Below are 26,612 nucleotides of genomic sequence, written 5' to 3' on the forward strand. Positions count from 1 at the left end.
TCTCAAGATTCTGCTGAAAATGCTTTGGAAACGACCACCCTTCTATCTCTCCCTTCACCTCCTCGCCCTGCTAAGACCCACAGATTTGGAGAGATGGCAGGTGAGGCCGCAGAGCACACGGCCAAAATAATTTTCCATGGTCCTCGAAATCGGATTTTTCAGATAAAATTTGGTTTTGGGGTAAATACCACTTGGAATTAACAAAATTTCCAGGCATGAATACATTTCATGATGATCTCCAGAAATGGCTGCTGAGTTTTCCAGATGTAGTTTTTACAGATAACCCTACAAGGGCAGCCCTGAGCTGCTAAGCATGGGGCCTCCGTTGGTCAGCACGAGCACCACCATGCTCATGCCGAACAGAGAGGAAGAGACCTGGGGTCATGATATGTATTACTATGGGCCCACAGTCCAGTACACGGAGACAGTATCATAAACTGCACCCTGCAGGCACCTCCCCCATACGTGGAAGGGATGGATATAATCTCTTTTTCCCCATGTTACTTGGGTGTCGGTCTGTGTAAGGATGATACATCTAGATTAATTGCCTAGATCAAGTACGCGGCCCTTAAGTGTCAGAACTGTGCCACATATTCCAGAGGGTTGGGCTCTGTTTACCAGCATGAGAAATATTGTCATTAGGCACTTCGGAAGGCAACCTTAGGGCTACTGACCGTTGAGATGGACTGTGTTATATAGTCAGTGTACTCTTAAAATAGTTCACTGAAGTCTACAATACTCTATTCCAGACTTCCCAGAACTTCCTGCCCTTCTAGAATAACACTAACACGACTCACAAGCATGCATTCGCCAAGCCCTCCTATATAGAAGCCTGTGCTAGGTGCAGAGGATGTTACCATGAGCTAGGCCCTGCCTTTAGAGCTCTGTTGTTTCAGCGAAAGAAAAAAGCAGAAACAATCAACTCAGTGAAAATGATAATTTTAGATGACTATAAATGTTAAGAAAAAATAGAGAAGGGGGGGTGGCTACTCTATTATTATTTTTTAAAGATTATTTATTTATTTGAGAGAGAGAGAGAGAGCAAGAGAGTGCACACAGGGTGAGTGAGAACACAAGCTGGGACGAGAGGCAGAGGGAGAAGCAGACTCACCGCTAAACAGGGAGCCCGATGTGGGACTCGATCCCAGGACTCTGAGATTATGACCTGAGCCAAAGGCAGATGCTTAACCTCCATCTCAACTAAGATGGAGTTACTCAGGTGTCCCTGGGGAGTGGCTACTTTAGATAGGGAGGTCTGGGGGGTACCTGGGTGCCTCAGTGGGTTAAAGTCTCTGCCTTTGGCTCAGGTCATGATCCCAGGGTCCTGGGATTGAGCCCTGCATCGGGCTCTCTGTTCAGCAGGGAGTCTGCTTCCCCCTTGCCCCGCCACTTGTGATTTCTGTCTGCCAAATAAATAAATAAATAAAAACTTAAAAAAAAAAAAAAAAGATAGGGAGGTCTGAGTCGAGGAAGCATCTGAAGGCAAGGCCTGCATCAGTCTTGCTCATGGTGCACGGCAACTTGCACATATTAACTGTCCAATACATAGTGGCTGGGTGGACAAAGTGCAAGAGGGAATGAATCTGGACCTCAGGTCTACAAGATAAGAATGCCCGCCTCCTCTTCCCCCCCACCAAGAAGAATGTCTCCTCTCGAATTTGGAATGGGCCCGAAGAGCTGACCAGCACTTATCTCAACCGCTTGCTTTCTATGAAGGAAATCAAAGGAAGACCAGAGAGGTTAAGTGATCATCAAATTTTGCAGTGAGTTGGTGGCCGAGCCTCTGCTTGGCCCAGGGGTGTGTTCTATCTGTGCATCCTATTTTTTCCTTTCTCTTAACCTCTTCAATTGTTATGTGCCTCTGTAATAAAAAATCCTATGGGAGTTCTCTGAGTCACGAATAAACATGAATTATCAACACTCTATTGCCAAGACTTTTCCTGACTTTTTTGGTTACCTTTCTTTTACTGTCACAGAAAAATCTCAGCCTTTATCTCTAAGATAATATATTACAGTCTTCCCCAATTTTTTTTTTAAGGTTTTATTTATTTATTTGATAGAGGCAGACACAGCGAGAGAGGGAACACAAGCAGGGGGAGTGGGAGAGGAGGAAGCAGGCTTCCCGCCAAGCAGGGAGCCTGATGTGGGGCTCGATCCCAGGGATCGATCCCTGGGATAGTGACCTGAGCGGAAGGTGGACGCTTTACTGTTTGAGCCACCCGGGCACCTCCCCCAACAATCTTTTTAGCCCTGTTTATATCCATGTTCATCAAAAGCATCCTTCCTCTCCAAGATAAAAGAACCCTATACCAGATTTTCTCCTGAAACTAACTTCATGCGTCTTCTCTTTTCTTACTCTTCTATTTTCTACATTCATCCATTCCCTCTATGCCTTGCTCCCCCATTCAGTCACTCACTGTTTACCATGTGCCAAACGCGAGGCTAACCAGCAAGACAAGTAAGACACTATCCCTGCCCTCAGAGAGCTCATAGTGTGTGGTCGGTCCCATAAATGGGGCATCATAATATTAGAGGAATGGCCTGAGAGATGCATGGTGTATTAAAGAATGAAGGAAAGCACTTGATCCAGCCTGGGGAACCAGGAAGGACCACCTGTAGGAGATGATCCTAACTGAAACCTTACATAAAGAACCGGGGTAGCTGATAAAGTGGGAAGGGCATTTCAAGCAGAGGGGACACTTCAAGGCATAGAAAACAGAAACAGTATGTTTCGTGTGATCCGGTGCTGCTGGAGCACAGAGTGGGAAGAGATGACGCTGGAGAGTCCCTCTAGGGGGTGAAATCATCTGGCAGCTTTGAATTTGCATTATAAACGACATGAGCCAATGACAGGTTTCCATAAATCAGGTTTATGATTTAGATAGACATTCCGGCTAGTAATGGACTTGCGGTGACAAAGTCACGAAGACCAGTCAGTAGGTTTTCCAGTCAGAAACTCAATGTAAATAATGGAAGACAGATCAAGGTGGGGGGGTTGGATTTAAGACAACACAGGACACCAAAATGGCGTGACTTGGTAAAGAACCTGGGAGTGAGGGAGTAGGAGATGTCAAGGGCACGTCTAAGATTCTCACAGGGTTGACTGGTAGGATAACAGGGCCAACATCAGGAGAGAGAATAAGTTAAAAGGCCAAGAGATACAACATGAGTGGACACTGATGTACACCATGGACTTTGGGTACTGACGATAGGTTGATGTAGCTTCTCTAACAAATATGTCACTGTCCTGCAGATTACTGATAATAGGGGAGGCCATGTGTGTGTAGGGTCAGGGGATATGGTACCTCTTGATACTTTCTGCCCAATTTTGCTGTGAACCTAAAACTTCTCTAAAAAATAAGGTATTTCTAAGACTACCTGACTGGCTCAATTACAAAAGCATGCAACTTTTGATCTTGGGTCATGAGTTTGAAACCCACACTGGGTGTAGAGATTACTTAAATAAACAAAACTTAAAAAAAAAAAAAAAAAAGGACCAGAGATGTCACGCAAGATGGTGAGTTCACTTTAAGATGCCTGTGGGAGACCCAGGAGGACATGTCCATGGCCCGAGTTCGGGTACATTAAGGCTCAAGTAGACATCTATGAAGAGTGATGCGTATGGAGGCCCTCAGTTTAGAGGTGCTCTTATCTAGTTTTTCAGAAAGGAAGCAAAAGTTTGTGTGAGAGAGAGAAGGAGGGACTGTACCTCAGTCAAGGAAAAGAGAGCAAAGGCACGGAGCCATAAGTGGACACCCCGTGGGCCGTCAGGAGAGCACGAGGTTCTGGATAAGCCCCGAGAGATCACGGTGGGTTTCAGCTGTCCCACTGCTTGCCCTTACAGCTCGTATTTCTTCCTCCTTGTCTCCGAATGCAGGTGTGCTTACACCCGGGAGACTCCTGATTACTGCCTAGACCAGACGATTAGCATGTTCCTTTGGCCAAGCAGCTGTATGCGTCCCACGCTCCCGCTACAATGTTCCATTTGTCCCTGGGGGGACACAGAACGTGACCCAAGTGTGTTCAGAGGCTTGAACTGGTGCACTGCCAAGGCTGCGTGTCGGAACTATCTGTGGAGCCTTTTTTCAAATACTTCCTCCCTCCCCCTGCCTTGCTCTCTCCACCAGGGGATTTTGATCTTGGTGAACAAGGGTGTGATGCTGCACTTAGCCATGTGTTTTCAAAAGCTCCAGAGACGATGTGAAAACTACTACCTTTAGGAGTCTAAGTTGGCTCTGTGTGGTCCTTCTCACGTATTATCTAATGGCGCTAAAAAGTCAAAGATGCCAAAGGCATCTTTCTAGCAATGGTGAGTGATCTTCTCCACTTTGTTTTTCCTCATTGCACTTGCCAGAACATGACTGTATATGATGTATCCATTTAGTTGTTTATTAGTTATCTATCTCCCACACTGGACTGTAAATGTCCCAAAAGTAAACACTTCATCTGGCTTACTACTGTAGTCTCCACACCACCAAGGTCTAGATGAATGAAGTAAGCACCGGGTAAGGACACTTACCTGCGGATGCCTGTTATTTAACAGGGAACATCCCTCAACTTTGAAAGGGATGATTCTCTTCTGACCTTTCAAATATAAACAAAAACCACACACCAGACTGGAATGAATGAAACTATACAGTATGTATAAAATCTACTTACCTTAGCATAGTCTAATCTTCCTTTCTCTCGGGCCTAGAGTAGAAAGATGGGGAAATTAATTTGTTAGTTCTTTAAAAATTATTTAGTGCTTCTATAACTTGTACTTCTCCAAGAATAAAGGTTGACACTCTCCCCCTTGGCTCCCTACCATGTATCTCTTTATACATCTACATAGTTGTATCTCTATACAACTATACACAGAGCACTTTTAAACACACTGAAAAGTTGAAAGAACGGAAGAGGAAGCACACGTATATACTCTATCTAGACATGGCAGCGGCGGACATCATGACTCTTCGCCCCGCCACGCTTCAGCACGTCTTGTAAGCACAGAACGTCTCAGACATGACCACATGACTGCTACCCAATGTTAAAAACTAACAATAATTCCATATTATTTGAGATGCAATCCATATTCAAATTTCTCCTATTGTTCCAAGAATATCTTTTATAGCTTCCCCTCCCCAACCAGGATTAATCAAGATTTACACACTGCACATAGTTTTTGTATCTCAGAGGTTAGTCTTTTTTTTTTTTTTTAAGATTTTATTTATTTATTTGACAGACAGAGATCACAAGTAGGCAGAGAAGCAGGCAGAGAGAGGGGAGGAAGCAGGCTCCCTGCTGAGCAGAGAGCCCGATGCGGGGCTCGATCCTAGAATCCTGGGATCATGACCCGAGCCAAAGGCAGAGACTTTAACCCACTCAGCCACCCAGGTGCCCCGAGGTTAGTCTTCTTTTTTTTTTTTTTTCATTTAAAAAAAAGATTTTATTTATTTATTTGACAGATAGAGAGTACAAGAAGGCAGAGCAGCAGGCAGAGGGAGAGGGGAAAGCAGACTGCCTGCTGAGCAGGGAGCCTGACACGGGGCTTGATCCCAAGACCCTGGGATCATGACCCGAGCGGAAGGTAGTCACTTACCTGACTGAGCCACCCAGGCGCCCCTCAGAGGTTAGTCTTTTTTTTTTTTTTTTTAAAGATTTTATTTATTTATTTGACAGACAGAGATCACAAGCAGGTAGAGAGGCAGGCAGAGAGAGAGGAGGAAGCAGGCTCCCTGCTGAGCAGAGAGCCCGATGTGGGACTCGATCCCAGGACCCTGAGATCATGACCTGAGCCGAAGGCAGAGGCTTAACCCTCTGAGCCACCCAGGTGCCCAGAGGTTAGTCTTTTAAATCTAGACTAGACCCTTCTCATTTTTCAAGAAGTAAAAATAAAAACTATTAATTTTTTCATGAAAATCATTGACTTTTAAAATATTTATTTTATTCTTATTTTTTAAAGATTTTATTTATTTGACACAGAGAGAGACAGTGAAAGCAGGAACCCAGGCAGGGGGAGTGGGAGAGGGAGAAGCAGACTCCCCCCTGAGGAGGGAGCCAGATATGGGGCTTGATCCCAGGATCCCGGGATCATGACCTGAGCCAAAAGTAGACGCTTAACAACTGAGTCACCCAGGCGCCCCTTGATTTTAATGTCTACACCCAATGTGGGGCTCAGATCCACGATGCCGAGATCAAGAATTGCATGTTCCACTGGCTGAGTCAGCCAGGCACTCTGAAAATCTGACTTTTTTGATTTGCCATATTATTTTTTCACTGTCATTTAACTTGTCCCTGTTTTGCTTGCAAACTGAAAGCTAGGTCCAAAAAAGCTTGTTTAAATGTTTCTGCCATGAGTACTTTATACAAAATATTACAGACTTAATACTGTATCAATTCAGGAGGCACAAAATGTTAGGCGGTCCCACTTTTAGTAAAGCTATGAATTTGATCACTTGTTTAAGGTGGTGATTATCAGATGGTTCCCCTGTAACATGTTTCCTCCTATATAAAAATAAGTAATCTGTGGGGCCAGTGTCTCCTCCACTTCCCTTGGCATACTTTTTATTACGTTGTATTATGTTGAAAGACCCCCCCTCCACCCCCCAGCCACCCAGAGGTTAGAGAGAAGAAAGATTGAATTGAAAACAACATAGGGGTGGTTGGGTGGCTCAGTTAGTCATTTCACTCTTGATTTTGACTCAGGTCATGATCCTGGGTCCGTGAGTTCGCGCAAACCCCCTCATTGGGATCCACGCTCAGCACGGGGTGTGCCTGGGATTCTCTCTCTCCTTCTGCCTGCCTCCCACATCCTCTCACTATCTCTCTCTCTAAAATAAAATCTTTTTTTTTTAAAGATTTTATTTATTTATTTGACAGAGAGAGACACAGCGAGAGAGGGAACACAGCAGGGCGAGTGGGAGTGGAAGCAGGCTTCCTGCTGAGCAAGGAGCCTGACATGGGGCTTGATCCCAGGACCCTGGGATCATGATCCGATCCGAAGGCAGATGCTCAACAACTAAGCCACTTAGGTGCCCCTAAAATAAATCTTAAAAAAAAAAAAAAGACATTTTAAATGGGGTCAGACTTTATTTAAAAATATTTTAGTTATTAAAAATTTAAAATTAACACATACACTCAAATATATTATATAAATTTCCTAACATAGCAATCAGTGTATTAATCTTTGTTGATCTGTCAGCTCATTTTTGTAGACTTCAGAATAAAACTCCTGCTACCTCAGAGTAAGAACTGTTTGATTTGCAAACAGGTTAGGTCTTGAGACCATTTTGTTCCTAAGTCAAATTACTACTTGAGAGAAAAGATTTTATATAACATTCGTCTTGACTCTTCTTGCTTCTTTAGAATTCTTTAAAAAATGTTATGCAAAGATGCCTGCGTTTTCTTTCTTATTTTCTTTAATAAGTAACTTAGAAGAAGACACTGCTCAGGTAGTAGCCACTGGCACCAACACAAACCACTCTAAGTTAAAATTGTGACTTGAATGTTTTCTATGAAACAAAAGTTTTCTGCAACCAATGTATTATAATGAAGAATTCAGGGTTTTCAATCTGCTCTTCAAATTTTTTAGGGATCTAGATTTTCAGTGAATCAGGAAGAGTTTGAACTTAGTCCTGAGATGCATTATACCACAAGGAATAGGAGTTAGTTCTTGGAGAACTGTGAAAACTAGGCTTATTCTTCCTTTTGCTCAGCTCTTTTATTTTTTATTTTCCATTTTTTAAAAAAGATTTTATTTATTTATTTGACAGAGATCACAAGTAGGCAGAGAGGCAGGCAGAGAGATGGGGGAAGCAGGCTCCCTGCCGAGCAGAGAGCCCGATGCAGGGCTCAATCCCAGGACCTTGGGATCATGACCTGAGCCACTTGCTCAGATATTTTACATTTACTTGTTTGTGTGTCTGTGGACATTTTTTTCCAGAATAGCTCTGTCTACACTCAAAATCCCTCTTTCTCCACTCTAATACCCACAGTTCGTTAGGGAGCCTTCAGCACGTCCGTTCAGCGCAGCTACTAAACTTCGTTAGTGCGCAAACATGAACAGGCTTTGATCCAAGGAATAATCCATGGCTTGTGACCAAAATTTTAGCAAAAGCATTTCACAATTTGCTTAGTCTTTAAGTTCTCAAACTCCCTGCTGTCTCTTGCATTCATTTTAGGTTAAGAGATATCTGACATTGAGACCGAGCCTGTGGTCACAAGCTTTCCACCTTTTCAATTGTTCATCTTTTCCTTTGTCTCTTGCTGATTAGTACGATTCTTCCACCACAGCACTTTTCAAAGGATGCACGAACGGGGAGCTCCACAGAAATAATTGTTTCTACTGTCCAACAAACTCATTCCCACAACAAATTGGCCATTTCCTTACTACTTTCAATTTTGTTCCCATTCTAACCAGCTTAACATTCTGCGTCTTTCAACATCCTTATCTTCCAGTGTTTAACGCAACAGGTATGTTAAAAGTGTTGAAAATGGTCTTTGTTGAAGGCTAGGAAGTGGAGGAGCTTTTGTATCTTGAGGCTGTTAGGTAAGGAGTGAGGGAGAAACCACTTAATTTATGATGACTCCAGGTGGACTTCTCCTTTTGGAGGTATGAGGTCGCTTTCCAGTTTGACTCATAAAACCAAAACCGAAACCAAAACCAAACCCAAAACCCAAACCAAAACCAACAGCTGTTCCTTCAGGTGGGAAGAACCTGATAAGATAGTGTTCATAGATAAGAACACTAGAGGGTCCTATCAGAAATTTTTGTAAAACCATTGTTTCCCTACTTGGATTATAAACAAATTATCTTAGAGAATTCTATTACTTTGAGATACTTGTGCTTTATCAATCACAAGCTATTTTCAAACTCTCTATTTTATTTTGCATAGCTAGCTTTGCTACCAACCCCTTACCCAGTAGAGATACACTTTGCTAGAGATGGCAGCGGAGAAACACCATGTATGTAATCCACATCTGTTCAATATCAGCTCTTAAATGTTTTGAAAGCTGAGAGATTAGAAGCCTACATAAAATGACAGCACGATTACCACAGCCATTACAACCTGAACAGACTTTAGCTGTTGATATGCAGCTCCCCGGAACGTCCTTTTCATTTTATCACAACAAACATCCTGTTCTGTGAAACCATTTCATCCTTGACTGCTTTAGCTTGTACATAAAAGTATGAGTTATTTTATAAAACAAAGATGATAAAGATTTAAATCTTTTTGGTAGAGAATATATATGTATTTCCAGCCATGTGTGTTAATATCTATGTAGGTCATATACATACCTAAGAGTATATATATTTTGACACAAAATTTTTTTCACAGAAGGCTTTAAGAGCTTATAAAAATAGAGCACTTGAGAAACCAACAGCAATGGTGATTTAATCCCCTCCATAAATAATATTTCTCATTAAACAGTACCTATTCTATTTTTTTTTTTTTTTTGTAAAGCAGTTAATTTGGGAGGGGCCATAGTTTCTCTTTGCCAGACAACCGCTCGTTCGCTAAATTCACCAAGCATCTCCTACGTGTCGGGTACCGCTTGGGCACTGGAGACGCAGCCATGAACAGAACAGATCAAAATCTCTGCCCTCACGGAGCTTATACTCTAGGGGCTGCAGAGGCTTCACATACAATCTCCCTCTAAGACTTAGGCTCTCTGAGAAGAGACAACTTTCTCTCCTGCTTACAAGTGCATTTCATGTGTAGATCGGGACTAGGGTCAAGCACATGGCCAATAATATCTGGTGAATGAACACATAGACGGATAAGTGCTTTTTCTTTATATATGTTGGTTATGTCCTATCTATTCAGGAAGCTTACGAAGCAAAGTTCATTATACTCACTCCTAGTTCTAGGAAAGTGGGGTGTCTAAGGATGTAGTTAATGTGGAAGCATTAGCTGATATTTGACAAATCATTTTCACCTGTCTTAAACAATACCTTATGCTCACTGTACTGCCCAACTGCTGTTTATAAGTAGGCTAAGGAGGGAAATCTATGGACTATAAATTCGAAAAATTCATGAAAATCAAACAACAAAAGGATAGAACAGAAAAGACTGATCTAGTAGCCTTCTCATAGAAACAGTGGTTTAGTGTAATTCAGTGCCTCAACCTTGAAAGCAGTCTGTTGAAGCGGAAAGAGCCTAAAACAGACTCCTTGGGACATTTCAAGAGTCACACCTCAAAGCTTAGGGTGCTAAGAACGCCCTGCTATGGAGGAAAGCAAGTGGCTAATATCTTGCCAGTGACCACTCCAAAAAGCACTGTGCCCTCCTGGGAAGATATGATATGCTGTGTGATATGCGTGAAGATATGATATGTTAGCAACTATGATATGTTAGCAACTATGGTTTCTAGCCCATAATACGTTGATACCTCCAACAATTAAAAAATTGTTCTGTGCATTTTCATCTTCATTTTCTTCTCTGTAAAATAAGAGTGTTGAACTAGACGCTATGTTCCCAAATGTTCTCTCTCATAAATGCTGGCTCTCATAAATGCTGGACTGGTTACCGGAATCACCTGGATGGTTTGTTAAAAATGCAGAGCCTCAGTACCCTCGCCCTGAGTGTCTCACTCATTTGAAGATCACTGGTCTGGACCATTGTCTAACGCCCTTTTCAATTTATTTTATTCAATTTATTCTTCCATATGCATCAGTGTTTACTTCAAAGGCTAAATGAGAACAACTATATAAACTCCTTAAGTCTCAAGGAGAATGGAGTGCTATAACTTTCCCCTCTTTTTCTGACATCTGCCACTTATGTATATTTCTAGCAGAGCAAGATACTATTAAAATAACTTTCTCGCTGGGGCCCAAAATAGGCTGATATAAAATAAATCCAGACTGTATTTCAACAGCCAGCAGTCCTGAACCTCTTCCTGCCACACTGCTCGTCTCCAGAAGCCACTGTAAATTCTCCCGTACATGACAATTCCCTGCGGGCTTCATTACCAGGGTCTTTAAAAGGGATTCAGTCATCTTTTTGCCTCCTGTAGGTGTGCTTCTTGTCAATCCAGGTCAGGAGAAAAGAAAGTAATTTTTCCCAGTCTTTAGCAGTTCACAGAGAATGTGTGGTTTGAACCTTGTTTTATCTTTAAAAAAAAAAAAAAAAAAGTGAAAATAGACAAGCTAGTGTGTCAGTGCTTACACCAGAGGCCCCCTCAGACAGCTACAGTGAGAGCTGTAAAACAATATTCTGTACGAGAAAGAGAGAGAGAAGCCAGCATTCTGAGTGAGAGGATGCACAGAGGGATTAATTCCAAAGGTTTATACACCCGTCTCTGCAGACCAAAGGCAGACAGATTCCCTGTTGGTAAGTAATGGATGTACAATGTGGTCTTTTACTTTAAGAAACAAATGCTTTCTTATAAGTCAGGTAACAAAGAAGGATTGGATGACATAAATGAACTGTTTCCAATGTTCAACTACTGCTATCTGGACTTGAAGGCTGGAGATGGAGAAACCTTTTTCTGAAAGTAGAAAGCTAATATTCCACAGCAGGGAGTCCAGAAATTGCTAGAGACTCATCAAATCTACTTACCACGTTATTCTTCCCAAATGCCAGCAGCTATATTTGGGAATAACAGTCGTTTTAAAAGAGATTCTCTTTTTAACATTTTAAGGAAAGGGGCGCCTGGGTGGCTCAGTTGTTAAGCATCTGCCTTCAGCTCAGATCATGATCCCAGGGTCTTGGGATCGAGTCCCGCTTTGGGCTCCCTGCTTGGGGAAGCCTGCTTCTCCCTCTCCCACTCACCCTGCTCTCATTCCCTCTCTTGCTATGTCTCTGTCAAATAAATAAAATCTTAAAAATAAATAAGTAAATAAAATTTTAAGGAAAACTACCTTTCGCCTCAAACTTTTTTTTCCTCAAATTTTTTAGTGGAGACAACATCATGAACACCCATTTGCCCTCTGCCTATGTTACTCAATTGCTAATATTTTGTCACCTTTGCTTTTTCTTTGGATGATCATTTGCTATCTATCTAACAGTAAGTTGTAGACCTCATGATGGCTCATCCCTGAATACTACAGCATTTATCTTCAAGAACAACGATGTTCTTCTGCATAACCACAAATTCATTATCATATCCACCAAGTTAAACGCTTCCTATAATGTCTAAGAAGTCTATACTCAAATGTTTCCAGTTCAGCCAATAGTGTTGTTCAGAGTTGTTTTCAACCAGATCCAAGGTCAAGTTAGAAATCATACATTCTTTTTGGATGTCATGGCTTTTAAATCTCTTCTAATCTACAAGAGTGCCTACACCAGGGGCGCCTGGGTGGCTCAGTGGATTAAGCCGCTGCCTTCAGCTCAGGTCATGATCTCAGGGTCCTGGGATCGAGCCCCGCATCGGGCTCTCTGCTCGGCAGGGAGCCTGCTTCCTCCTCTCTCTCTGCCTGCCTCTCTTCCTACTTGTGATCTCTCTCTGTCAAATAAATAAATAAAATCTTTAAAAAAAAAAAAAAAAAGAGTGCCTACACCACACTTTTTCTGTTCATAATACCACATCTTTTAAGAGTCCAGGCCAACTGCCTTAAAGAATGTCCCTTACCCTGGATTTGTCCAGTTGTTTTTTCGTGGTCAGATGAAATGAAAACTTTTTTTTGGGGGGGGCAAGATAACTACATACATGATGCCGTATACTTCTCCATTACATCAGGAGTTATACAATATGTTTGTCTCATTACTGGTGAAACTAAGTTTGTTCACTGCTTCTTTTTGTATTTAATAAGTAACCTGTGAGATGCTTTGAATCCGTGAATATTTGGTTGTCTTCTAAGCATTCATCCAATTGTCTTAACCTATTATCCATTAATAATCCTTGTTTGAATAAAAGATGACTTTGGTGGCTGCAAAAACAATGACACTTGAAAGGTCTTTTGCAGGAATATCATTGGCTCCTTTAGAAAAGACAGGTCTTACTGGAAAGAAAATCTCTGTGCATCTGTATTGGTAGAAAGGGGTGGAGTTTAGTGTTATACATGAATGAAAAGGCTTATCAGGGGACAGAGAAAGGGAGGAAGGGTAGGACCTCCATCCTCATCCTAGAATGGTTTGGGTAGAGTGTATGAGGATTTAGAAAGATTTAGAAAGCTTATAAAACAGGGGCACGTGGGTGGTTCAGTTGGTTAAGTGTCTGCCTTCAGCTCAGGTCAAGATCCAGGGTCCTGGGATGGAGCCCCGCATCAGACTCCCTGCTCCGTGGGGAGTCTGCTTCTCCCTCTCCCTCTGCCCCTTCCCCAGCTTGTGCTCTCTCTCTCAAATAAATAAAATCTTTAAAAAAAAAAAAAAAGAAAGAAAGAAAGCTTACAAATCAGAATCTATTAGATTTGCTAGTCCCAAAGTTTAAGCAGTTGAATTTTGGTTTGGCAGGAAAAGCAGGCCTTATACCAACCCAGCTTTCCAGTTACAAAATGGGAAAGGTATCAGAATATAAAGGAAGAGGGCAGGCTTCTTTGTGATCCTGATCATTCTTGCCTATTGTAAGATAGCACAGAAGGCATCTGCAAGAAGTCAATACCATTTAGAACTGGACTTCTATGTTACCCTCTCTTTTACCTGGGAAAGCTTATCTTTGGAGGGGAATGTGAATGTTTTTTTTTGTATTCTCCTTCTTGGGCTACCTGGGAAAAGAGGAAGCAACAGACAGGTGCACAGAGGTCATGGTGTCCAGTTAAAAAAAAGAGGAGGGTAGGGGTGGCTGGGTGGCTCAATCATAAGCAACTAACTCTTGATTTTGGCTCAGGTCATGACCTCATGGTTGTGGGATTGAGCCCTGACTTGAGCTCTGTGCTCAGTGTGGAGTCTGCTTGAGATTCTCTCTCCCTTTCTCTCTGCCCCTCTCCTCGTTCACACACTCTCTTGCTCAAAATAAGTAAATAAAACCTTTAAAACATAAAAGAAATTTTAAAAAGAGGAAGGACTTGCATTATCTACATAATACATTTTTCTTTATTCAGAAATCTTGTCATCCCTTTGCAAAACCTTTTTTCTTGCTATGCTTTCTTGGAATCTGGAAGAGTCACAAAATTTAAAATTTCAAACACAGACAAAATCTACCCACACTGCAGAAAGGCCAAGAGCAAGGAAATCAGGCTGAACATAGAACTGAGTTGTTTCCTCCAGTGGCCAGGTTCCAATGTGAAGGACACCAACTCTGATGATGTCACAAGCTCACAATGTCAAAGACCAAATTTATGCGGCACCTGGGTGGCTCAGTGGGTTAAAAGCCTCTGCCTTCGGTTCAAGTCCTGAGTCCAGCTCTCTCCCCAGCAGGGAACCTGCTATCTCCTCTCTCTCTCTGCCTGCCTCTCTGCCTACTTGTGATCTCTGTCTGTCAAATAAATAAAATCCTAAAAAAAAAAAAAAAAAAAAAAAACCACCCAAGTTTACACCAGTTTTTCCACTTAACTTTTCTATTTTTATTAATGACATGACTGTTCCTATAATCTAAGTTTAAAATCCTTGTTTTCGCCTCTGACTGCCCTCCTTAGTACACACCTGCCGGCTTCTCCCTACCATAACAATTTTCAGGCCTTGTACATTTTCTCCCCTGAAATGCGTTTATTTCTCCCCCAACCCCCAAGATTTTGAATAATCTCTACACCCAAGGGCAGGGCTTGAACCCCAACCCTAGATCAAGAGTGACATGTTCTACCAACTGAGCTAGCCAAGTGCCCCTCTCTGAAGTGAGTTTTACACTTTTCCTTCTTTTATTGCCAACACTCTGATCAGTACTTTTCTCCCTGAACTTATCAACAGGTTCCCCAAAGCTTCCTAACCAAACTCCTTCTCTCTACTATTTCCTTTTTCCTTTCATCCTATAGGACGTAGTAAAAAATATCTCCCTAAAACACATTTCACCTGGCTCAGAAACTTTCAGTGTCTGCTCCCTGACCCGAATCAAATTCATTTTCTGCAAACAAACATCCAGTCTTAATATTTTAAAGAGTAGAATTCAGGAGTCACTGAGTACATTCAGAATGTTGTGCAAACATCCCCACTATTTAGTTCTAGAACACTTTTGTCATATTGTAGCACATATCAATACTTCACTCCTTTTTATGGCTGGGTAATATTCCATAGTACGGACATACTATATTTTGTTTATCCATTCATCATTTGATGGACGTTGGGTTGTTTCCACTTCTTGGCTATTGTAAACATTGCACATCTCGACATTTATGTACATGTTTGTTTGAACCAAAATCTTTAAACACAGGCATTACATATTATTTAAGAGCAATTCTTTGCCTCTCCCTATACTGCCCTATATTTTTTCACATTCGAGCCAAACAATAATACTTGTATTTCTTTGAATACAGTGCACTTGACCACCTGCATTCCTTTTTCATGACCTCTGTTGGCTAGGAAGCCTCTCATTCTCAGCTTTGCCATTGAGATCTTCTTCTTCAAGGACCCCCTCAGAGATCACCAATTTCCCAGATCACTTCTGGACTTTCCTCTGTGCTCTCTAAATGACATCACTACAGTATTCTTTGTATTTGTGTATTTCTTTTATTCCCCTCTTTAAGAGGCCACAGACAACCTGCAGGCAATTTACTTCTATATCACCTGTACTCGAGCACTTTGTTTCCTTAAAAGTAACAGAAAACCATAAGAAATATTTTAATTTAGAAGATCTCTAGAGCCATTTCAGTCTTTGTGGTCTCATATACAGTCCCTTCAAAGGCCCAAACTGTCCACCCTCTGTGGTAGAGGATGTCAATATTATTCCTTTTGAAAGAACTCAACAAGCGCCCAGGTGACTCAGTCATTAAGCGTCCCAGGATCCTGGGATCGAGCCCCGCACCAGGCTCCCTGTTTGACAGAAAGCCTGCTTTCTCCCTTTCCCACTCCCCCTGCTGTGTCCCCTCTCTTGCTGTGTCACTCTCTGTCAAATAAATAAATAGAAATCTTTAAAAAAAAAAAAACTCAAAATAACTTAAATAATTAGAAGCATATCAGGTAGTGTTTACGAGGACTCTGCATTTCTCTCTTTTGTTTTAAGAATATACATTTGTTGGGACGCCTGGGTGGCTCAGTTGGTTAAGTGGCTGCCTTCGGCTCAGGTTATGATCCCAGCGTCCTGGGATCGAGTCCCGCATCGGGCTCCTTGCTCGGCAGGGAGCCTGCTTCTCCCTCTGCCTCTGCCTGCCTCTCTGTCTGCCTGTGCTCACTCGCTCGCTCTCCCTCTATGCCTGACAAGTAAATAAATAAAATCTTAAAAAAAAAAAAAAGAATATACATTTGTTACGTTCATGTACACCAGCCTTGACTAGCGATCTTTGCTTCAGGTTTTGAATGAGAAATAACAGCCAGATACCTAGGGATGAGTGAGTTACAGCTCAGCACTGGTAAAATGTAGTTCACTTAAGGTAGTTTATGGCCAGTTATGACAGTGTCAGAATGTCACAAGCCTAAGTGACATTTCAGTACTTTTAGAAATAGCCAGGAGAATATAATCATAATTCCTATCTCTTCAGTGACTTATAATGGCCACAGAAAACTAGAAGGATCATTAAAAATAAAGCTTGCTGACCTGCAGCAGCCCCCGGACTCCCTGAGAGAGTCAGAGCTCTGTGGCTCTCTGAAGGATTCTACTTTCTTTTATTATGAATCAAAATGGTAACAGAGTAATGACTTCACCTCCCTCGGGTGAATCACCCATTCACTCAGTATTTTTACCTGATCATTATTTTTCAGCAGCGACAAATTTAAATTTAAAATTAAGGTAGAATGTAGTATGGAAACATTGTTCAACAAATATTTTTCAGCTGTTTTAGGTTTGGCCTAGTGCTCTTAACTGCCTCTTACAAAAGGGGTGTGTGTGTGTGTTTGTGTGTGTGCACGCACGAACACACACGCGCACCTGCCTGTTAACGGGTGTGATGGAAGACAGCTATCTAAGCTATCTAATCTTGAGACTTAGGGAGTTGAGGAGGAGGTAGGAGGGCCTGATATGAAAAATTCCATAAGTTTCTTCTTCCTGGCTTCACAATGATGTTGAATGGGCATTAAGGGTATGTGATCTCGTCTTCCCTGCAATGTCTAGTCATTAAATCTCACTCTCTCCAAGCAGGAAATCGAAAGGGTTGATGGGACACAAACCTGTCTGAGTAGAGCAGGGAAGTAATTTTACATGTGATAATAAGAAATCATAGGTGACTTCCATCATTGAGAGCAAGACTTTTCCATTTCTCAGTGTCAAAGCTAGTATCAAGCATCTAATAGAGATTAATATTTTTCTTATAATGCACTTCTTACCTAAGAGACCTATTTCTTAGATTTATTTGAGAGCTGAAAGTGACCGCAGAATGATCTGGTTCAACAGCATCATTTTACAGAAAATAATAACAAGGACACGAAAGACTGTGATTAAGGTTATATAGATGCTAGCTGAGTCCGAACTAGAATCAAGGTCTTCCAAAACCTGGTTCTCTCCATTTCTGCTACACCAACTTGACTTTTTCTATTTAACAAAGCAGAGCTGCCATGAACCAGTATAACTCTGTGAAAACCATACCATACACGCTTTTTTGACGAGTATTAACTGGATGACTATTCCAAGTAAGTAACTATGTCAGCTGCCATAGATAATTCAAAGGTGAATTCATTGTTACCCTTAAGGATCGTGAAATAAAATTCAACACCTGAGGAGGAAAGGATCACAAAAATGCAGTGGGGGTAAGTATCAGGAAAACCTGGAAAGAGAGTATTAGAACTAATTTCAGGATTAATAAGCAACCTCCTTAAGATTTAGGATAGAAAGTCCCTCTCGAGTATTATACTAATTGTGTCCCCTAACTCTGACTAGGGGGCACTCACAGAACATTATCATCATTGAGAGCTTTATATAAACATGAATATTATAATTTAGAAGATAAAAATAAACTCAGGTAAGGAGGCTTTAACCTGAGGAATGTTTCCCCTTGCACGACAACAACCAACTTCCTAGTTCTTATTTATTTCAGATGAATGAATCTTCTCTTCACTAGCAATCCTGTTCATGACTTAGACATGGAGCTCTAAGAAGGGCCTGAAGCTAACTGGAGAAAATCACATGGTCTGGTGGGGCTGTGAGATGGACCATAAGCTGCCAGGCTTTCCGAAACGATGAGGATCTAGGCAGTATCACAGGGAACCTAGTTTGGTGGGCAGGACATCATCTGCTCACAGACATCATCTTGGCAGGGTTTGCTGACCTCTGGACAAGATCTATTTGGTTTATTTGAGTTACTGCCTAAGGCACTGGCTATTTGGAAAGGATATCCCTCTGAAAAGTTAAAATCAAGTTGGAGACAGAGATTTGGGACTATTTCACCAGCTGTTTAGGAAATCCTGGATTCTCATGTTGTCTACATTTAAGACTTTGTATGCTTGCAAAGAAACCAAAAATTAAATATGTCCCTTTTCTGTGAAGCTTCTTTAAAATTCACATCTCCGAGATATATATATATATGTATGTATGTATGTATGTATGTATGTATATGTAAATAGCCAAGGGAGAGTTGGTAGCTTCCATTCAACATATTTAGCTGGATCTTTTCAACCAAAATGTAAATCTGCAATGTATTCTAATGTAACCCAATTAGAGTTACTAACACCATCTGTATATATATTTTTGGTTCAGCTATCAAAAAACACACAAATACACCCCAGTAATACAATATTCAATAGTTGTATATTTCATTGTACTGTACTTCATTTAACCTTTTTTGTATTTTTTAAAAAAGATTTTATTTATTTATTTGAGAGAGAGACATAGAGAGAGGAGTAGGACGGGGGAGGGGCAGAGGGAGAGGGAGAAGCAGACTCCCCGGTGAGAAGGGAGCCTGATGTAGGGCTCGATCCCAGGACTCCAGGATCACCTGGAGTGATCAGAAGGCAGATGTTTAATCAACTGAGCCACACAGGCATCCCCTTTTTTCTATTTTTAAATGGGCCAATTTTTACTTTTTTCTTTTTAGAGTTACTATTTTAGTGCATATTTTAATAGGTAAGTCTTTGTTCACATCTGATCTTTCTTGGAGGATAGATTATTAGAAGTAGAATTACAATAGGAAATATACAATTTTAAACTATATGTTTTTAAATAAAAGCAAACACTGTATTTAAAAAGCCAACTTTAGGGGCACCTAGGTGGCTCAATGGGCCCAGTGTCTGCCTTTGGCTCAGGTCATGATCCCAGAGTCCTGGGATCCAGCCCCATGTGAGGAGGCTCCCTGCTCAGTGAGGAGTCTGCTTCTCCCTCTGCCCCTCCCCCTGCTCACTCTCTCTCTCTCTCTCTCTTAAATAAATAAATAAAATCTAAAAAAAAAAAAAGCCAACTTTAAGACTTCTAACAAAACAACCTAGCACTCTCCAGACCTTATCTGTTCTGTGTCCCTCTGTTTAGCTGTTTCTTTTGCTGTCTACCTTCAAACAGTGCTTTTCCTTGATTTTAAGTTGCAGACATTATCTATTTTATCTATTGATTCTACCATGAAAAAAATAATTACATTTCTTACATGATAAAACATACTCTTTTTCCCTACCTTCCTTCCACTGATTACCCTCTTTGGCTTAAATCGACATTCTGTATTTATATTTTTATGCTGTATAAATATTATTCTCTAAGCCATGTAGAGTATTATGTTGTATTTCCTTTCTTATACATTGAAAATTCTTTCACAACAGCTAATAACTGCTCATCTTCATTCATAAGTTTAATGTGGCTGTTTTAAAACCTGGCCCCAAACTCTCTGACATTCTTCCCATCGCCAGGTGAGCCTACAAACTGCTCTTGATTGTGGGCGGGCTTGTAGAGTGTTCGATAAGACACGATGGGAATGACTGCGTGTGACTTCTGAGGCTGGTTGGAGAAGAAGATGCAGTCTCCACCTGGTTTGCTGGAACACTGGTGTTTGGAGTTCTGAGCTGGCAAGGAAGAAATCCGACTGTTCTAAGGCTGCCATGCTGCAAGGAAGCCAAGCTAAATGGAGGAACCACGCGTGAGCACTCTGGCTGGTCAGCAACGTAGTCTTGACATCCCAGCCCAGGTGCTAGCGTGAGCTGAGTCTCCAGATGCCTCCAGCGCCCAGCACTGCTGAGTCACCTCCCCACTCCGGGGCATTCCAGCTGAGGCCTCCGATGTCAGGGGGTAGTCATCTCGGTGTGCTGTCCAAACTCCTGACTCATAAAATTCACAAACGTGATTACATCGTTATTTTAAACAGCAACACTTAGTTTTCTAGGTATCTCCGTATTTGTCATTAATTCTCAACACGGTGAGCCTGGGTGGCTCAGTAGGTTAAGTGTCTGCCTTCGGCCCAGGTCATGATCTCAGGGTCCTTGGACTGAGCCCTGCGTTTGGCTCTCTGCTCAGCGGGGGGTCTGCTTCTCTTCCCCCCCTTGGACCCTTCCCCTGCTCGTGCTCTCTCTTTCTCTCTCAAATAAATAAATAAAATCTCTCTCTTTTTAAAAAAAGATTTAAGGGGTGCCTGGGTGGCTCAGTGGGTTAAAGCCTTGGCCTTCGGCTCAGGTCGTGATTCCAGGGTCCTGGGATCGAGCCCCGCATTGGGCTCTCTGCTCAGCAGGGAGCCTGCTTCCTCCTCTCTCTCTCTGCCTGCCTCTCTGCCTACTTGTGATCTCTGTCTGTCAAATAAATAAATAAAATCTTTAAAAAAAAAGATTTAATTTATTTCTAAGAGAGAGAGAGAGAGACAGTGAGAGAGGGAACACAAGCAGGGGAGTGGGAGAAGGAGAAGCAGGTTTCCTACTTAAGCAGGGATCCCAACACTGGGCTCGATCCCAGGCCCTGGGATCGTGACCTGAGCCAAAGGCAAACGCTTAACAACTGAGCCACTCAGGCGCCCCAAAAAATAAAATCTTAAAAAAAAAAATCCTCAATATGGTCAAGCATATTAGTTTCATTGTTTTCCTTAGAAAAATCTCTCCTGGAGATCTCTGTCCTCTTGTTCCAATCTGGACTGGAGGCATCACCATCAGCCTAGGACGTGCTTGGATGAGAGACAGAGTGGCATGTCACTTGTTACTTAAAGATGTGAGCCCGGTGGCAAGGCTGCCTGGGTTTGAATCCTGGCTCCGCTGCTTGCTAGCTGTGTGACTGTGTGCAAGTTAATTTCTCTGTGCCTCAGGCTCCTCATTAGTAGAGGGCTTGGCACATAGTAAGTTCTCTTATTGTTGGCATTATTAGTTTATTATCCTTCCTTTCATGTTGTCCCAGGAATTCGCACTGCCTCCATCCTATGTCTGGATCCCCTAGTTCCTAGATTCCATGTCTTTCTCTTTCTTGGTTACTTCCTTATTTTAATAAAACACATCACTCGAAATACATCTCTTGAAAAAAAGATGCTTGGGAGATAAAATTTTTCGAGACCTTGTATATCTGTTTTGAATTGTCTTTATTTAACACCACACTTGATAATGTGACAGTCATAAAAGTCTAAGTTGGAAACAATTTTCTCTTTGAATGTTGAAGCTATTAGTCCATTGTCTTAAAGCTTTCAGTGTCACTACTGAGAGGCCTTTCTGATTCTCCATCCTTTGTATGGTAGGTTTTTCTTTTTCTTCCTGGAAGTATTAGGTTCTTTTTTCATTCCCATTGTTGCAAAATGTGATAATGATGTGACTTGGTATGAGTCTTTTAAAATTAATTATTTAGGGCACCATTTCAATTTGGAAACTTAAGTCCTTCAATTCTCAGGACTTTTCTTTATAATTTTTTGTTGTTGTTGTTAATTTTTCTTACCTCCATTTTCAGTTTTCTTTCCCTGGGATCCCTAATAAATCTAGGATCTGTTGAATTGGTTCTCTAATTTTCTTATCTCTTTTGCTAACCTTCTTATTCAACTTTCTGGGAAATTTTCTCATTTGTATCTTCTATGCTTCTGATTTAAAAAAATTCTGCTTTCATATTTTTGTATCTAATGATTCTCATTTCTTATTCTTGGATTGTCCCTTTTTATGTATCATCTGTTCTTATTTCATGAACTTAATGTCTTTTCTCATTGAGTAGATTGATTATAGTGCTTTTGGAATGTCTTTCTTTCTTTGCATGGTCTGTTTCCTCCAAGTTCCCTTTCCATCAGTTTGCTTTTGACTCATTCCCTCATGGCACAGGCTTTTCTCAAATGCCCAGAGGTCCTCTATTACCTACTCCATTTCAGTTGGATATTCTGTGCACTTGGGTACTCTTGAGGCTTGACAACTGGTGGGCCTCCCCGTAGGAGGACTGGTCAGGGATATGGCACAAGGGAGCTCCAAGCACCCAGGTCCGTAGGTCTTTTCTCCTGGGCTTGACAGTTTCCCCATTTTTCTACCAGGTAAATATGAGGGATTTTAAGCAGGCTGATGGCATGTTGAGAGCTAATAAGGGAAGAGGGTTAGGAGGGAAAATCTGATTGTTCCAAATGCAGATATCACATAGGCTGTCTTTGCTTGAAGTATGGCTGCTATCCCCACCCTCAGCTGTGCCTAGTTCCCTAAGTCTAGTCTCACATTAACCCAACTGATCAGAACCACAAAGCTAAGTACATTCCATGAAGTTCTGGGTAAAAGGGCAATACTTTGTGATTCTAGAGTTTCTCAATTAAAAGAAAATTTAAAAAAAAAATTCCCTCTCATCTTTTACACCTTTTCTCCTACAAAAAAAAGTAGGAAATTCACCCAGTTTAAGGCCCTTTTACCCTCTGACTTTACCATGCTTTTTTTTTTTTCTTTGATAATACCTCAGAATTGGAGTATTCAGGGTCCAAGTTTGTTTTAAAATAACCCAATGAGCTGACAGACGGAGCTTCTGGAATTCTGCAGCTTGTGCTAGAGTCTGCAGATGGGAAATTGCCGTCAGTTAAAGGGTGGTGCTATTACCATAGCCCAATTTTTGAAAGACTTTAGGGGGAAAAAAAAACCCTCTGAATTAATTAGCAGCCACCACAGGCCCTGGTTTTGTGCTGCAGTATTCTAAGAATCCAGAGAATAAGAAAGTTAATCCCTAACTTATAACTAACATTTGCCTCTAAAAAATGCAGATTATAAAGTAAGAATGTTACCTGTTACATGAAAATGCTCTTATATGGCTTCGCTCATCATGAAATACCAATTATGTTCCAAAATCAACTAAATACTCCTCTATTGATACCTAAAATAGGAATAATTTTGTTTTACCTCTCCAATCTGCTTAATCCACAAATCTCTTCCAAGAAACTCCTGATGTAAGACTACGGGAGCTGAGTTTAGATTAAAAGCCACGGAGTCACTGGTCTTTTCTTTAATAAAAGGCTGGAGATCAGAATTTATCTAGGAGGAGTAGTTAAAAGAGTTAAATCATTCAAATGTACACACACTAGTACCTTTTAGTCCTTTCAGAAAATACCAGTTAAATGCAGTGAAAAATGAAGCTAAAGAAATACAGCTTTAGATGAACTTTAATAAAGCCAAACAACAGTTCATAGGATTAACAATAATCTTTAAAATTCTTTAAAGTAATTTTTCCCTGACACATCTCCTTTTTTATTTGGCAGCAGACTTTGTTTTACTTTTTAAGTCAAAAGCAATAATTTAAATAAAGTTTAAGTAAATGTAACTGCTTAATAAATGAATCTAAGATTTAATAAAATATATAAAAATTCATCTGGAGATATTTTATGTGTATGTAACATATGTACGTATTTTCTCCTCTCTTAAAAGCTATTTACATAACATTTAAGAAATAAATATCAAATGGAATTTTTAAGTTACATATATACAGAGACAGCAATGTAACAGCTAACTTGATACTTTCTATATTTCATTATGTCCATTCAAAAGAATCAATTTTTGTAAAAGCTTTCACTTTTACTCCCTATATTTCTAAACTTCATTAACTTTCCATAATTTGTTTCACATATGAAACCATAAGGGAACCGTAACAAAAATGCAAATAGTCTTTCATTCTGTAAATGGCAACATTAGGTGTTATTTAATAATTTGCAAGAGTTCTCTCAAGAACCCTTTCAGGTAGTAAGAAAAGACAAACATGACAAATACGGTGTAAGTTGTAGCTTTCTGTAAGAATTACATAGTACCCACCAATCATACTGTTTATATTATGTAACAATCACCATCTATAGCTGATAGGTTTTAAGCGCACAATAAACATTTTTTTTTTTTTGAGATATAAAAGCAGCTTATTAAATGGCAAGAAGTTTCCTATGTATCATTTTAGCTATTTAAGAACTGGAAAAAGAGAAAATGTGCAAATACCTTATGACTCATGGCCATGTGCTTCCCATACCGAAATGCCACATCCTGAACGTCAGCATCATGCTTTGCTAATTCCATGGCAGCTTGGCAGCTCTTTGCTAATAAGGCTCCATGGGAGAGAAAAGCCTGCTTCTTCCAAGTCGATATTCCAATATCTTTTGTGATATGATTTTCCTTAAAAAAATGCAACAAAGCCAGGATTTTACAAATGCTTTAGGAGTGATTTAATTGTTTTGGATTTGGGTGAGTAGAAGAGTTAAGAAATGCACTATTTAAAACACTCAGGCTAAAATAATAATAATAATAATAATAATAAAGACATTCAGGCTACTGCAATAAGACAGAACTAAAAAGATGCTAAATCCCAGGGCTACCTAAAGAGAACTAAGGAGACGGGAGCTGCTGTTCTAGGGTAATGGCGGGAAAAATGAAAGCAATGCTGAAGTAAACTGTATTTTGAACTAGGACACGTCTATTAAAATTTATTTGTAGAAGGCAAAATTAGAAACTTGCACCTCCAGACTAACTCCCTTCTATATTTGCATAAGTTCTTGAGCGCTGGTATCCCAAAATGCAAGACTATTGCCTTTAACTTATGCGGAAATGTCAAGAGCATAACGAAGAAACTGCATTGTCTTAGAAAGTTCAATAAAAAAATCACAGAGGACGTAACCGGTTATCCAATCAAATTTATTCCCATAAGAAGAAACAAGGACATATGGGAGTATATAAGTGTAGTTTATTTAATTTCAACTTTTAAATCACGAAAATAATTGTAGTATCTATAAGTATATACACACTGGGGCACCTGGGTGGCTCAGTGGGTTAAAGCCTCTGCCTTCGGCTCGGGTCATGATCCCAGGGTCCTGGGATCAAGTCCCTCAAGTTCTCTGCTTAGCAGGGAGCCTGCCTCCCCCGCCCCCCCACCTGCCTCTCTGCCTACTTGTGATTTCTGTCTGTCAAATAAATAAATAAAATCTTTATAAATATACACACACCTACTGCCTCTAGACCAGTGATGTACAGTAAAAATAAAATCTAAGCCACATATGCAATTTAAAACTTGCCAGTAGTTGCATTAAAAACGTGAAATGAAACAGGTGAAATTAATCTTAATGACATTTTATCTATCCCAATATATCCAAAATATAATTTAATATATAATCAACATAAAGTTACTGGGATATTTTATATTTTTTTATACTAAGTTTTCAAAATCAGTGTGTATTTTACACTTAGAGCCCATCACTAGCCACATTTTAAGTGCTCACAGGGTACAAGGAGTTAGAGGCTGCCCTACTGGACCCGTCTGTTCTAGGCAGGGGGCTCCTGGAGGACAAGAATGATGAACCCTTTACGCTGTTCCTTTGAAACTTCAAATGAACTAGAACCCATCCAAAAGGATTAACTAACTCAAATACTTTCTTCCTGCTACCCATACCATAATTCTTCTCCTTCCATCATTCTTTGAGGACCAAATTAACAAATAATAAGAAAACAGGACAATGAAAAGGTCAGTTCAGATCTAGTCTATTTCTTTCACCATGAGGAAGGGCACTTTCAGCCCATTGGTTAGATCAAATTCCCAGCTTCGTTTTATTTATTATGCCTTTAAACAAGAAAAAAGTTTCACTTATGGCAACAGTTACAAGCGTGCAAAATAACATCGTGTAATAATAAAAGAGGCCACCCAAGGGAGAAACAGTGCATAAGAGTTTTATAAAACATTAGGCCTGAATAATAACATATTTAATTTTACATGTTTGAGAATGTATTTTTAAACGTGTGAATTAACATACCATATTAATTAATCAAAGATAGAAATCATATTATCTCTCCATATATATACTAAATAAGCATTTGACATAATTCAACTCCTATATTTTGGGGGAGAACCTAAATAAAATAGGAACAGATGTGTATTTCTTTAATATGATGTGTGCGTGTGTGTGTGTCTGTGTGTCAGCCCTAATGTCAGCAAATACTTTATAAAGAAACAGGAGTCTTACTAAAGTTAGGAATAAGAAAAAAGCACAACATCACTGTTGTTTAACAGTGTAATGGAAGAGGCAAGAAAAGGATGTATTAGAAAGGAAGATTTTAACTCTTTCTACTTGAATACAGTATGACCGCATATTGGGAAAAACCAAGAGACTCAACTAAAACCTACAATAAGCAAAATAATTCAATAAAGTAGAGGCATACAAAATGAATATATTATTAATATAACAAATGTATTAACCGTAGCTTTCATGCATTAAAAAATAGAAAACATTATAAATAGGGTCTTTTCTTCTATTATATCTATGAAAAGAAAGAATAAAAAGCTGTCAATAAACAGGTGAAAAATTGATATGAAGAAAA

General features: G+C 40.4%; 1 protein-coding gene across 2 annotated transcripts in view; it reads right to left on the reverse strand.

Moving 5' to 3' along the window:
- The window catches only part of PDSS2 (decaprenyl diphosphate synthase subunit 2), a 259,962-nt gene that overhangs the window by 21,454 nt on the left and 211,896 nt on the right, over window positions 1–26,612 (reverse strand). For both annotated transcript variants that reach the window (XM_059401140.1, XM_059401141.1), the window contains exons 5-7: window positions 24,249–24,422; window positions 23,172–23,303; window positions 4,660–4,692 (exon numbers count right to left, since the gene is read on the reverse strand). In XM_059401140.1, coding sequence (XP_059257123.1) covers window positions 4,660–4,692; window positions 23,172–23,303; window positions 24,249–24,422 — 339 coding nt within the window. The remainder of the gene's footprint in view (window positions 1–4,659; window positions 4,693–23,171; window positions 23,304–24,248; window positions 24,423–26,612) is intronic.

This window comes from Mustela nigripes, chromosome 5, assembly GCF_022355385.1.
Source record: "Mustela nigripes isolate SB6536 chromosome 5, MUSNIG.SB6536, whole genome shotgun sequence".
NCBI lineage: Eukaryota > Metazoa > Chordata > Mammalia > Carnivora > Mustelidae > Mustela > Mustela nigripes.